At 49.3% G+C, this 15,657-nt stretch overlaps 1 protein-coding gene across 1 annotated transcript in view; it reads right to left on the bottom strand.

Annotated features, from left to right (window-relative positions):
• The window catches only part of LOC143975768 (rho-related BTB domain-containing protein 2-like), a 50,057-nt gene that overhangs the window by 22,312 nt on the left and 12,088 nt on the right, over nt 1-15,657 (bottom strand). The window contains exon 4 of the mRNA XM_077478287.1: nt 150-335. Within this exon, the coding sequence (XP_077334413.1) occupies nt 150-335 (186 nt within the window). The remainder of the gene's footprint in view (nt 1-149; nt 336-15,657) is intronic.

The following is a 15,657-nucleotide window of genomic DNA, read 5'->3' as shown; positions in this document are numbered from 1 at the left end:
TGCCACCTTTTCTGTGGGATTGTATTGACCCTGATGCCTTGTTAAAGGGGAGCCCTGTAAACAGACCATCAGCCCAACTGTTTGGTAAGAAGAAGTTCGGAAGACAGAGATTTTTTGAATACAGGGACACACATGAAGGGGTGCCATACTTAGCCAAGGGGCGACGTGCGCGGTTCACAGCATCCAAGTCGGCATATCGAAGGTCCAGTTGGCATCCGACCAGCACCACAGGGGTCCGAGGACAGAAGTGTTTGATCTCCGGGAGCCACATGGTCTTGACGTGGCGCAGAGAGTACGGATTGGCCAATGAGAAACACAGAACCACGACATCCGATCTGTGGAGGAGACATTATGCGTTAGAGGGACAGAAGAGGAGAGGTGTCCCAGGTGGGATTATTGAGGATCCTTGCACGTCATAAAACCCTGCCCTATGGAGATCAAAGTCTTTTGTTTGAAGGAGAGGTGTCCGAGGTGAGGTTTCGGGGATCCTCATATGTCATGAAGACCCTGCTCTATGGAGGTCAAAGTCACGTGTTAGAGGGACAGAAGAAGAGGAGAGGTGTCCCAGTTGGGGTATTAAGGATCCTCATACGTCACGAAGACCCTGCCCTATGGAAGTCAATGTCACGTATCAGGAGGACAGAAGAGGAGAGGTGTCACAGATGGGATTATTGAGGATCCTTGTATGTCATGAAAAGCCTGCCCTATGGAGATCAAAGTCTTTTGTTTGAAGGAGAGAAGGAGGAGAGGTGTCTGAGGTGAGGTTTCGGGGATCCTCATATGTCATGAAGACCCTGCTCTATGGAGATCAAAGTCACGTGTTAGAAGGACAGAAGAGGAGAGATGTTCCAGTTGGGGTATTAAGGATCCTCATACGTCACGAAGACCCTGCCCTATGGAGGTCAATGTCATGTGTCAGGGCAGGAGTGGAGAGGTGTCCCAGGTGGGATATTGAGGATCCTCGTACGTCATGAAGACCCTGTCCTATGAAGTCATGTATAAAAAGACCCTGCTCTGTGGAGGTCAAAGTCACATGTTAGAAGGGCAGAAGAGGAGAGGTGTCCCAGTTGGGGTATTAAGGATCCTATTATGTCATGAAGACCCTGCCCTATGGAAGTCAATGTCACGTATCAGGAGGACAGAAGAGGAGAGGTGTCCCAGTTGGGGTATTAAGGATCCTATTATGTCATGAAGACCCTGCCCTATGGAAGTCAATGTCACGTATCAGGAGGACAGAAGAGGAGAGGTGTCCCAGTTGGGGTATTAAGGATCCTATTATGTCATGAAGACCCTGCCCTATGGAAGTCAATGTCACGTATCAGGAGGACAGAAGAGGAGAGGTGTCCCAGTTGGGGTATTAAGGATCCTATTATGTCATGAAGACCCTGCCCTATGGAAGTCAATGTCACGTATCAGGAGGACAGAAGAGGAGAGGTGTCCCAGTTGGGGTATTAAGGATCCTATTATGTCATGAAGACCCTACCCTATGGAAGTCAATGTCACGTATCAGGAGGACAGGAGTGGAGAGGTGTCCCAGGTGGGTTGAGGATCCTTGTACGTCATGAAGACCCTGTCCTATGAGGTCCTGTATAAAAAGATGGAACAGATGTCTACAAACACTGAAGAACCGATCTACAGAGCGAGCCCCACTTACGCACCAGTTATTCCCCATCTTCAAATCTCAATCACGACTTTTTATATAGCCGTTGAAAAGGGCCAACTCCAAATGCATGTAAGTAAACTGGCCCTACTATGAGTGTGTGTATGTATGCATGTATGGTAGGGACCTTAAAATAAAAGCTCCTTGAGGGCAAGGACTTAAATTGTTGGCCCTATATAATGATATTCAATATTTCGGAGCTGTAGAGGGAAATAGCTGCTAGTGTCCTACATTACAGCTCGAGTCCCCACTGAGGACAGAAAATCAGAGATGTTACCAATCGTGATCATTAGGTCAGCTAGCACGAGGTAATTGCCTGCAGGCTGGAGGCTTCCAATCTCATTCACAGCTTTTTATAGAGCAGTTGAAAAAAGGGCCTCCAACGCCAAACAGAGGAGTTGGGATGAGGGGAAAACAGTCATGCAGGAAAGAGGGGGCTCTGCTGGCACAAGTATGGACGCCATGCCACCACCGCCTGGGCTTTGCTTAGGAACACTGATTTTCACAGTTACATTTTTCAGTCCTATGGGGGGGGGGGGGGGGGGGGGGGGTGTGGGGTGTTATATTGGCCATCTGTACATCGCCAATATTACGGTGCTGAGGTTTGAGCAGAGGATATGGTTTGCAGTCCTATAGGGGAAGTGTTTTCACCATCAGTAGATCGTCAATATCACAGTGCTGAGGTTTGGGTATGGCGAGTATACAAAGGGTTCTGGAGGGGCGGAGCAGAGAGTGGTGTCCGATAGTTCCCGTCCTCTGCTCAGAGAAGACCAAGGGCTGAGCGATCACATGATCGCTCGGTTCCTGATCCTAAAGCTGGAGGGAGACATCTGCACTATTGGACCAATGCCGCAGCCATCGAGGAGAGTATGTGTGTTTGTGCCCCCCCCCCCCCCCCCCAGTCCCACACTTCTCCTCTGAGCTGGTTTAAAGAATATTATTTTCTCCTCGCTGGCCTGAGTAGGCCCTAAAACACAGAATAGAATATGCAGGGACCCCAAGGGCTGCACAACAGGTTGCAAAGGGCTGTACATGAGAGGGGTCTCTGAACGCACAGTCCAGTCTGTCTGTAATTGGCGCAGCGAGGAGGAAGAGACTTGTGTATCAGAGACGGTCTCTGCACAGGAACCAACTGACCTGACTGACCCGAGACAGGAAGCATCAGACAGGGAGGAAGTACGAGACGTAGGGGGGGGCCACAAGGCGATATATACACAAAGGCAGCGAGACAATCCTTACAGGTCACAGAGTTCTGTGCAGGACGCGCTCGTATCATCTCCACCATCTACAACGTCTCCACGTGGGAGACCACAAACTGGCCGCATTGCTTTTCACGCACAAATCAACACTCTTCTGTATTTAAAATTAATTTGGAACTGATAAAAAGAAGGGATGGGGGGGGGTGAGGCTGAGGATCTAAGTCCAGCTAACCCGTTGGCATTTGTCAGCGTAGACTCTGGAGGGTTTTTATCTGATTTTTCAGTATGGGTTTCCCACTGTTAGCTTAGACTCCGGAGGACATCGCTTGGGGTTTTATCTGACTTTTCAGTATGGATTCCTCAGTGTCAGCTTAGACCAGTGATGGTGAACCTTGGCAGCCCGGATGTTTTGGAACTACATTTCCCATGATGCTCTGGCACTCTGCAATGTAGTTGATCATCATGGAAAATGTAGTTCCAAAACACCTGGGGTACTAAGTTTTGACATCACTGGCTTAGACTCCGGAGGACATCTCTGGGGGGGTTTTATCTGACTTTTCAGCCTAGGCTCTGGAGGACTTCTCTGGGGGTTTTATCTGACTTTTCAGCCTAGACTCTGGAGGACGTCTCTGGGGGTTTTATCTGACTTTTCAGCCTAGACTCTGGAGGACGTCTCTGGGGGTTTTATCTGACTTTTCAGCCTAGACTCTGGAGGACGTCTCTGGGGGTTTTATCTGACTTTTCAGCCTAGGCTCTGGAGGACGTCTCTGGGGGTTTTATCTGACTTTTCAGCCTAGACTCTGGAGGACGTCTCTGGGGGTTTTATCTGACTTTTCAGCCTAGACTCTGGAGGACGTCTCTGGGGGTTTTATCTGACTTTTCAGCCTAGACTCTGGAGGACGTCTCTGGGGGTTTTATCTGACTTTTCAGCCTAGACTCTGGAGGACGTCTCTGGGGGGTTTTATCTGACTTTTCAGCCTAGACTCTGGAGGACGTCTCTGGGGGGTTTTATCTGACTTTTCAGCCTAGACTCTGGAGGACGTCTCTGGGGGGTTTTATCTGACTTTTCAGCCTAGACTCTGGAGGACGTCTCTGGGGGTTTTATCTGACTTTTCAGCCAAGGCTCTGGAGGACGTCTCTGGGGGTTTTATCTGACTTTTCAGCCTAGGCTCTGGAGGACGTCTCTGGGGGTTTTATCTGACTTTTCAGCCTAGGCTCTGGAGGACGTCTCTGGGGGTTTTATCTGACTTTCCAGTATGGGTTTCCCCATTTTCAGCCTAGACTCTGGAGGAAGCCTCTGGGGGTTTTATCTGACTTTTCAGCCTAGGCTCTGGAGGACGTCTCTGGGGGGTTTTATCTGACTTTTCAGCCTAGACTCCGGAGGACGTCTCTGGGGGTTTTATCTGACTTTTCAGCCTAGGCTCTGGAGGACGTCTCTGGGGGTTTTATCTGACTTTTCAGCCTAGACTCTGGAGGACGTCTCTGGGGGTTTTATCTGACTTTTCAGCCTAGACTCTGGAGGACGTCTCTGGGGGTTTTATCTGACTTTTCAGCCTAGGCTCTGGAGGACGTCTCTGGGGGTTTTATCTGACTTTTCAGCCTAGACTCTGGAGGACGTCTCTGGGGGTTTATCTGACTTTCAGCCTAGACTCTGGAGGACGTCTCTGGGGGTTTTATCTGACTTTTCAGCCTAGACTCTGGAGGACGTCTCTGGGGGTTTTATCTGACTTTTCAGCCTAGACTCTGGATGACGTCTCTGGGGGGTTTTATCTGACTTTTCAGCCTAGACTCTGGAGGACGTCTCTGGGGGTTTTATCTGACTTTTCAGCCTAGACTCTGGAGGACGTCTCTGGGGGGTTTTATCTGACTTTTCAGCCTAGACTCTGGAGGACGTCTCTGGGGGTTTTATCTGACTTTTCAGCCAAGGCTCTGGAGGACGTCTCTGGGGGTTTTATCTGACTTTTCAGCCTAGGCTCTGGAGGACGTCTCTGGGGGTTTTATCTGACTTTTCAGCCTAGGCTCTGGAGGACGTCTCTGGGGGTTTTATCTGACTTTCCAGTATGGGTTTCCCCATTTTCAGCCTAGACTCTGGAGGAAGCCTCTGGGGGTTTTATCTGACTTTTCAGCCTAGGCTCTGGAGGACGTCTCTGGGGGGTTTTTATCTGACTTTTCAGCCTAGACTCCGGAGGACGTCTCTGGGGGTTTTATCTGACTTTCAGCCTAGGCTCTGGAGGACGTCTCTGGGGGTTTTATCTGACTTTTCAGCCTAGGCTCTGGAGGACGTCTCTGTGGGTTTTATCTGACTTTCCAGTATGGGTTTCCCCATTTTCAGCCTAGACTCTGGAGGAAGCCTCTGGTGGTTTTATCTGAATTTTCAGTATGGGTTCCCCACTGTCAGCTCAGATTCTGGGGGCCATCTCTAGATGTTTTTACCTGATTTTTGCCTCAGACTGTGCGGGAACGTAGCCAAGTGTCATCTATCTCATCAGAATGCATGTGCTTTCCGATGTGGAACCTCATTATAAGTTAGAGATAGGACTACAGATACCAGGGTGCCTTGGCGGGGCTCTGTAGCTTACGAATGCATTTTGCAAATTTGTGCAACTAAACCCCTGTTTTAAACGCATACTGTTAGACAGGTTAATCTGGTTGGTTGCAGGCTGGTCAGCGAGTAGAGCTTGGAAAATCTCAGACTTTTTTTTTTCCTTGGTGCTTTTTTGCAAAGTATTTTTATCTGACTTTTCAGTATGGGTTCCCTTAATCTGTTTAGATCCAGAAAAACGTTACTAGTTGTTTTGATCCAACTTTTCAATATGTGTTCCCTATGGTCAGCTCAGATTCCGGAGGACATCTCTGGATTTTTATATCGGACTCAGTATGGTCTTCCTGATATCTCACACCCTGGGGCATGTCGGAGTGTTATCTGACCGATTTTTTAGTATGTGCTCCCCATTATCAACTCAGACTCTGGAGGCTGTTTCAGAGTCAATTTACTGGAGGGGGGTCTTTTTTTGAGATGAAAGACGTTCCTGTTGGGCATCAGCAGAGGGATCCTGGAAGGGGCATCCCTGGGTGTTTTTATCTGACTTTTTGGCTCAGACTCTGAGGGACCTTACTAGGTGTGACTTGAGTATGTGTTCCCTATTGATAGCTCAGATTGTGGGGGACGTATCTGGGTATGGTTATCTGACTTTTTTTGTATATGTTCCTCACTGTCTGCCTAGAGCAGCCTTTCTCAACCTTTTCAACACAGAGGAACCCTTGAAATAGTTCTCCCGGTCTCGGGGAACCCCTGCTAAAAATTTGAAATCTACAACTCATGATACAATAGTGTGATGGTCAGTGGGAAGAATGGTCCTTACACTTGTGGTCATTGGGAAGAATGGTCCTCACACTTGTGGTCAGTGGGAAGAATGGTCCTCACACTTGTGTCAGTGGGAAGAATTGGTCCTCACACTTGTGGTCAGTGGGAAGAATGGTCCTCACACTTGTGGTCATTGGGGAAGAATGGTCCTCACAATTGTGGTCAGTGGAAGAATGGTCCTCACACTTGTGGTCAGTGGGAAGAATGGTCCTCACACTTGTGGTCAGTGGGAAGAATGGTCCTTACACTTGTGGTCAGTGGGAAGAATGGTCCTTACACTTGTGGTCAGTGGGAAGAATGGTCCTCACACTTGTGGTCAGTGGGAAGAATGGTCCTCACACTTGTGGTCATTGGGAAGAAAGGTCCTTACACTTGTGGTCATTGGGAAGAATGGTCCTCACACTTGTGGTCATTGGGAAGAATGGTCCTCACACTTGTGGTCATTGGGAAGAATGGTCCTTACACTTGTGGTCATTGGGAAGAATGGTCCTTACACTTGTGGTCATTGGGGAAGAATGGTCCTTACACTTGTGGTCATTGGGAAGAATGGTCCTCACACTTGTGGTCATTGGAAAGAATGGTCCTCACACTTGTGGTCATTGGGAAGAATGGTCCTCACACTTGTGGTCATTGGGAAGAATGGTCCTCACAACTTGTGGTCATTGGGAAGATGGTCCTTACACTTGTGGTCATTGGGAAGAATGGTCCTTACACTTGTGGTCATTGGGAAGAATGGTCCTCAACTTGTGGTCATTGGGAAGAATGGTCCTCACACTTGTGGTCATTGGGAAGAATGGTCCTTACACTTGTGGTCATTGGGAAGAATGATCCTCACACTTGTGGTCATTGGGAAGAATGATCCTCACACTTGTGGTCATTGGGAAGAATAGTCCTTACACTTGTGGTCATTGGGAAGAACGGTCCTTACACTTGTGGTCATTGGGAAGAATGATCCTCACACTTGTGGTCATTGGGAAGAATGATCCTCACACTTGTGGTCATTGGGAAGAATGATCCTCACACTTGTGGCCATTGGGAAGAATTACCTCCTTACAGATAGCTAAAAAGATCAATGGTGTCCGTAGGAACTTATCTGAGAGGCTGAAATGGCCCAATGCTGAAGGAACCCCTAGCAATCTTTGGAGGAACCCTAGGGATCCACAGAACCCTGGTTGAGAATCACTGGCTTAGACTCTGGGGAACATTTTATCTGACTTTTCTTTATCAGATGTCAGACTCTGGAGGACATCTCTGGGTTTTTTTTTTTTTCTTTTTATCTGACTTTTCAGTATGGGTTCCCCATTGTCAGTTCAGATTCTGGGGGATGTCTTTGGGGGGGCGGGTCTTTCTTTGGGTATTTTATCCCAGGTTTCGGTATGTGTTGTCCCCCATCAGCTCAGATTCTAGAGGACATCTCTGGGGGGGGGCGTCTTTCTTTGGGTGTTTTTATCTGACTTTTCCTTAGGTGTTCCCCACTGTCAGCTCTGAGGACTTCTCTGGGAGGTTTTATCTGACCATTCAGTATGGGTTACCCCCCTTTATCTGCTCAATAAAAAGTATCCAGGAGATGTCCTCTGAAGTCTGAGTAACCCATACTGAAAGGTCAGCTAAAAACCCCCCCCCCCAGAGACATCCTGAGTCGGAGCTGACAGTGGGGAACAAAGAAAAGTCAGATAAAAACCCCCATAGAGGTCCTCCAAACTTTTCAGTATGGGTTCCTCATGGCAAGTACAGATTCGGGGGGGGGGGGGGCAGGGCAGTCTTTTTTTTTTTTTTTTATCTGGCTTTTCATCATGTGTCTCCCAGCCATATATCTGTCCACGAATCAGACCTTCCACCAGTACACAGAACCAACCCCTACATTCACATGGGTGCAACATTTTCTGTGTTCACCGCCTCTGGACTCAGCTGCGTTCTGTGCGATGGCCAAATACAAAAACGATCTGATTAGCTGCAGCCAGAAACTGAGCAGGTACGTTGTCCCCGGACACATACCATCTGCGCCCGGGTCGGTCATACGCTCCCTTTTCATGTGGTCACTAGATGACCGGTCACATGTAAACCGGCGGCAGCCCCGAACATTGATGTGTACAGAATACAAAAATTTGACAGCCTCTGCTGTTCGCATGCAGTAGTTCGATCCGCCGACCATAATCCACCGATTCTCGCCATGGAGCACCTACGAATCCACCGATTCTCGCCATGGAGCGCCTAAGAATCCACCGATTCTCGCCATGGGAGCGCCTACGAATCCACCGATTCTCGCCATGGAGCGCCTACGAATCCACCGATTCTCGCCATGGAGCGCCTACGAATCCACCGATTCTCGCCATGGAGCGCCTACGAATCCACCGATTCTCGCCATGGAGCGCCTACGAATCCACCGATTCTCGCCATGGAGCGCCCAAGAATCCACCGATTCTCGCCATTGGAGCGCCCAAGAATCCACCGATTCTCGCCATTGGAGCGCCCAAGAATCCACCGATTCTCGCCATTGGAGCGCCCAGAATCCACCGATTCTCGCCATTGGAGCGCCCAAGAATCCACCGATTCTCGCCATTGGAGCGCCCAAGAATCCACCGATTCTCGCCATTGGAGCGCCCAAGAATCCACCGACTCTCGCCATGGAGCGCCTAAGAATCCACCGATTCTCGCCATGGAGCGCCTAAGAATCCACCGATTCTCACCATGGAGCGCCTACGAATCCACCGATTCTCGCCATGGAGCACCTACGAATCCACCGATTCTCGCCATGGAGCGCCTACGAATCCACCGATTCTCACCATGGAGCGCCTAAGAATCCACCGATTCTCGCCATGGAGCGCCTACGAATCCACCGATTCTCGCCATTGGAGCGCCTAAGAATCCACCGATTCTCACCATGGAGCGCCTACGAATCCACCGATTCTCGCCATGGAGCGCCTACGAATCCACCGATTCTCGCCATGGAGCGCCTACGAATCCACCGATTCTCACCATGGAGCGCCTAAGAATCCACCGATTCTCGCCATGGAGCGCCTAAGAATCCACCGATTCTCGCCATGGAGCGCCTACGAAATCCACCGATTCTCGCCATTGGAGCGCCTACGAATCCACCGATTCTCGCCATGGAGCGCCTACGAATCCACCGATTCTCGCCATGGAGCGCCTACGAATCCACCGATTCTCGCCATGGAGCGCCTACGAATCCACCGATTCTCACCATGGAGCGCCTAAGAATCCACCGATTCTCGCCATGGAGCGCCTAAGAATCCACCGATTCTCGCCATGGAGCGCCTACGAATCCACCGATTCTCACCATGGAGCGCCTACGAATCCACCGATTCTCGCCATGGAGCGCCTAAGAATCCACCGATTCTCACCATGGAGCGCCTACGAATCCACCGATTCTCACCATGGAGCGCCTACGAATCCACCGATTCTCGCCATTGGAGCGCCTAAGAATCCACCGATTCTCGCCATGGAGCGCCTAAGAATCCACCGATTCTCGCCATAGAGCGCCTAAGAATCCACCGATTCTCACCATGGAGCGCCTAAGAATCCACCGATTCTCACCATGGAGCGCCTAAGAATCCACCAACTCTCGCCATGGAGCGCCTAAGAATCCACCGATTCTCGCCATGGAGCGCCTAAGAATCCACCGATTCTCGCCATGGAGCGCCTACGAATCCACCGATTCTCGCCATGGAGCGCCTACGAATCCACCGATTCTCGCCATGGAGCGCCTACGAATCCACCGATTCTCGCCATGGAGCGCCTATTAGAAAACTACCCGTAACCTGACTGGTTCCTCCCAGATGGTTCACAACTATTTTACGTCCGTTAGTAAATGTGCTGCATCAGCTCATCCCTATAAAAAAGGACAAAGTATGTGCCCCCCCCACCTTACAAATGATGAGGTTGAGGTGTTTCCAGCGAAGGGTCCATTTTTTATTTTTAAATCAGATTCTTCTTATTTTTTATATGCAAACAACAATAATACAAAACAAAAATGATCCAAAACGGAATCACATGAACCAAAATGGACACAATTAAGAAAAAATAAATAAATGAAAGGGGGGGGGGGGGGGCAATGGTATACAAAAATTGAAAGTTCTATAAACCCTATGAAGGATAAAAGATAAAATGCCCCAGTTGAAGTCATGTATGACGAAACGCGTCAGGATCGATATGCTTGCTCCCCACATTGCTTTTTTATATACGTTTTTTTTATTTTTTTATTTTTTTTTACTTGTGATCTCCAGCATTTGTACTCATTCATTTTTGATGTACTGTTGTTATTTTAAATAAATACCTCTCTGGGATTTTTTTGACCTACATCATATGGAGTCTCTCAATTTTTCTTTTATCTTTATCCCGGTTCGATTGACTCAATTTTTTATACACCATCAACCACCAGACACCCCCCCCCCCCATAGGGTGGCACATATAGGGCACAGTATGGTGCACACTGAAGAGCAAACTATGAGGCACTGAATGATGCATTGAGGGGCACACAGCAGGGCACATCATATGGCACATAGCAGGGTACAGGTCACATCACAAGGCCCACAGGATGGAATCAGGCACACAGTTGGGCACATAGTAGGGCATGGGGCACACAGTAGGACACATCATGGGGCATACCCCAAGGGCACACAGTAGAGCACGTCATGGGGCACACTGTAGGTCATGGGGCACATCACACGGCACATCATGTTGGCATACAGCAGGGCATTGGGCAGACATCAGGGCATGGGGTCACAGAGCAGGGCAAAGGGTAGACAGAAGGGTATGGGAGCGCAGAGCAGGGCATGGGGCAGACATCAGGATTACTGGGGGCACAGCAGGGCTTTGGGGTACAGAGCAGGATGTTGGGCACATAGAGGGGAACAGAGCAGGATGCTGGGCACAGAGGGGCACAGAGCAGGATGCTGGACACAGGACAAAAGCTTCTGCACTTTCCTTCCTAGATGCTGAATAGCTCGGGAAGTGGCTGTAAACAGACCTCTTGTGATGCGCTCCTCCCAGCCGGCCTCTCCTCGTCCGCCCGAGGTGATGACAAATACAAGCACCTGGGGTGGACGGGGAGGGAAGGAGGGGCCAGCGGGAGGCGCTCATCACAAGAGGTCTCTTTACACGGCAGTCTCTTATCAGGGAGCAGCGCTTCGGGACCCGATCTACCCGTCAGCTAGCTGTGATTGACGGGTAGATTGAAGTGGAAGCTGTCATGGGGCCATGCCCGAAGTGCCCAAAGGTCAGTCCGCCCCCGGTAGGCCGTTCTCGTACAGCTGAACTAAAAAAAAAAAAAAAAGTTATTCCGGATTTTTTTCCACCTCTGAAAACCTCCAAGAACTGAAAGTTGGGGAGTCTATCCTTATACGATATCGGATTATATTTAGTGGGGTTCAAAATACCCTTTTTTTTTTTCCGACTGTATCCCATATTTTACACTTTAACTTACAGGTGGGCATATCATCGCACAAAACACCCCCTCTTGCCCCATCTAGAACACCCTTTTAAAGAAATACCTCTCCGGGTTTTGTTTTTTAGCTACACCATATGGAGTCTCTCCATTTTCTTTTATCTTTATCAATTGAGTCAATTTTTATACACCATCGACGTCCAGATGGGCCCCCCCCCTCCCCCCCATATAGGGTGGAGGTTTCATATTGTGGTGACCGACCCTTCAATACATAGGAAAATAATCGTGGAGCAGGAAGGGGTCATTGTTTGAGCTCCCATCCAGCAAAATGCTGTATTTGTAATGGAAAGAAATCCATCGTTGGGTTATGTTGTAATTATGACGAAGAAATGACCTTCTCTCAGAACTTTAACCACTCGCTTACTGGGCACTTAAACCCCCCTCAGTCCCAGACCAATTTTCAGCTTTCAGCGCTGTTGCACTTTGAATGACAATTACGCGGGCATACAACACTGTACCCAAATGAAATTTCTATCATTTTTTTCCCACAAATAGAGCTTTCTTTTGGTGTTATTTAATTACAGCTCGGAGTTTTATTTTTTGCTAAACAAACAAAAAAGATGCAAAAAAAAAAAATCATGTTTAATAGTTTGTTATAAAAATTTGCAAACAGGTCATTTTTCTCCTTCATTGAAGTGCGCTGATGAGGCGGCACTGATAGGCTGCACTGGTGGGCACTGATAGGCACAGATAAGGCGGCACGGATGGGCACAGATAAGGCGGCACGGATGGGCACAGATAAGGCGGGCACAGATGGGCACAGCTAAGGCGGCACAGATGGGCACAGCTAAGGCGGCACAGATGGGCACAGCTAAGGCGGCACAGATGGGCACAGCTAAGGCGGCACAGATGGGCACAGCTAAGGCGGCACAGATGGGCACAGCTAAGGCGGCACAGATGCGGCGGCACAGATGGGCACAGATGCGGCGGCACAGATGGGCACAGATGCGGCGGCACAGATGGGCACAGATGCGGCGGCACAGATGGGCACAGATGCGGCGGCACAGATGGGCACAGGATGCGGCGGCACAGATGGGCAGGGATAAGGCGGCACAGATGGGCACAGATAAGGCGGCACAGATGGGCACAGATAAGGCGGCACAGATAAGGCGGCACGGATGGGCACAGATAAGGCGGCACGGATGGGCACAGATAAGGCGGCACGGATGGGCACAGATAAGGCGGCACGGATGGGCACAGATAAGGCGGCACAGATGGGCACAGATAAGGCGGCACAGATGGGCACAGATGGGCACAGATAAGGCGGCACAGATGGGCACAGATAAGGCGGCACAGATGGGCACAGATAAGGCGGCACAGATGGGCACAGATAAGGCGGCACAGATGGGAACAGATAAGGCGGCACGGATGGGAACAGATAAGGCGGCACGGATGGGCGGCACTGATGGGTACCACTGATGATTGGGACTGATGGGCAACGATAGGTGGCTCTGAGAGGCACTGATGGGCGGCACTGATGGGCACTGGTAGATGACACTGATGGGCACGGATATGTGGCACTGGGGTGCAGCACCGTTGTTGAGGCAGATTGTGGGCACTGATGGGTGGCACTGTGGGCACTGATGGGTGGCACTTATTTTTTAATAAGGTGGCACTGGCAGGGGGCAGGTGGGCACTGTCAGGGCTGGCCATGATCAGCTCTTTTTTTTTTTTCTCCTCGCACTATCAGCGCGAGGTGGAATAATAGCCGATTACAGGCTCCGTTGTATCACATGATCAGCTGTCATTGGCTGACAGCTGATCACGTGGTAAGGGGTCGTGATCGACCCCTTCCTCCGATCCGTGATCAGGCGAGTCTTATAGACTCGCCGATCACAGGGGGCGCGCAGGCCGCTCGTGCACGGGACGACGTCAATAGACGTCGTCCCGGCAAAGGAGGTCCGCGCTGTAGCGCGGATCTCTAGTGGTTAAGATGGGGATATATGGTTGCAAAGCGGTTAGGCCTCAACACAGCGGTGAACTAAAAAAAGAAGGTCACCCTGACTTCATACATTTCCCAATTTTAACCAACCATCCCAGTTTACATAACCAAAACAAATTGCGAAGCAGAAACCAAAAAGAAATCTAATGCCGCGTACACACACACACACACACACACACACACACACACACACACAATCGGAATTTTGGTCGGAAAAAGCTCTGGATGGTTTTCCCCCGCAGGGATTCCGCTCAAGCTGTCTTGCATACACACGGGTCACACCAAATGCCGACCGCCAAGAACGCGGGTGACGTACAACACGTATGACGGGACTAGAAAAAAGGGAAGTTCAATAGCCAGTAGCTTCCGTCTCGTAGTTGAATCTGAGCAATGTGTGAGTTTTTGCGCGACGGAATTGCATTACACACGATCGGAATTTCAGATAGAAAAGTTTTTCCGTATGACAACATGCTCTCAAAATTTTTGCTGGCGGGAATTCAGGGCAGCTAAATTCCGACGGAGCGCGCGCACACACACACAGTCGCATTTTCCGATGAAAAGCTCTCATCGGCCTTTTGCTGGCTGAAATTTCCGATCGCAGAGTGTACGCCGCATAAGAATTGTAAATGAGACAAAATCGTTAATAGATATCGGACTTGTTTTCTTAAAATCCTAAACTATGTAGGAATCCAAATACATCACCTACATCTAAGGACATTCTATAATGAATATCATAATGTGCCTAATAGGAATTATTAAATTTTACATATATATATTATACATATAGGGCAATCGTTTATTGAAAATCATACCATCTATGCAGATATCTAACGGAACCCAAGACTCTAGGAATTGTTTATATGCCCGAAATCTATCTAAATAATGTTCATGAAGTCTGTACAAGGTTAATTTCCAACATTTCCGACAGACAGAACTCCGTCTACTCAGTGATATTTAAAAATACATACAAGTCATTCAAATTATATATTCGATTCCAGGACATGGATACAATTATGACTTTAGTGTCTACTGACCCAAATGATTATTCTGTCATAAAAAAAAAAAAAAAGGTAAAAATATCATAATTTTGATGTACAAATTAGAAGTAAGAATTGTTTTAACCACTTGCCGTCCGCCGATGTACGTCCCTACTTTGGGGACGTATATCGTTATGGCAGCAGCTAGCTGCCATAACCCTGCTATCCCCGTGTTCGGCCGGCTACAAGATAAAAAAGTGGTCTCTGTGGCGGATTCACCACGAGGTCACTTATTGGTGGCGGGAGAGGGCGCCCTATCCTCCTGCCGTGATCCGGTGCCCTCGGTGGAGGCGATCACGTCTCTCCCCTGGGCTGACATGGAGATGAGTGAAGGGGGGGAGATGGCCCCCCTCCCGTCTCCATGACGTCAAAACGTCACTTCCGCCCATAGCTCTTAACTACCTTCTCACCCGGCCAACATACATAAACGGGCGGGTGGGCGCTCTTGCCTTCTGAGTGAAAGCTCAGGAACGTCCCTCAGAAGGAAGGAAAGGGGGGAGGGAATAAATAAATAAATAAAAATTAAAAATCGCCAGCGCAATGGTGCGATCCCGATGCACTGGTGTCACCCGGACACGGCGCATCGTCGCTCGGCAGGGGGGGGCTCTGTGATTGCCCTTCCCGATCACATGACAGCCGTGTCCAATCACATCCATCATGTGATGTAAACACAAAGCTGGTTGCTAGGATATCGGCTCTCCTCTCCTCACACGGAAGTAGTCAGTGAGGAGAGGAGAGCGGAGTGGATCACTGCAGCTGGCTGGAGATCAGCGAGTGTGAGCTCTTTTTTTTTACTCACTGATCACCAACCTAGTGTCCCCACACAATGTCCCCAAATAATAACACCACATGTCCCCCCACATATGTCCCACTAAAATCACTTGTCCCAATGATTATCTGCACACATATGTCCGCGATCACCTGCGCACATCTTGTACCATATCATTTGCGTACATCTGTCCGTGATCACACAAAACCAATTCTTATACAC

The sequence above is a fragment of the Lithobates pipiens genome, unplaced genomic scaffold (assembly GCF_037356315.1).
Source record: "Lithobates pipiens isolate NorthernLeopardFrog02 unplaced genomic scaffold, aLitPip1_a1.2 Scaffold_13, whole genome shotgun sequence".
NCBI lineage: Eukaryota > Metazoa > Chordata > Amphibia > Anura > Ranidae > Lithobates > Lithobates pipiens.
Note: the sequence above shows the minus strand (reverse complement) of the source record. Positions and strands in the feature narration are given on the sequence as shown.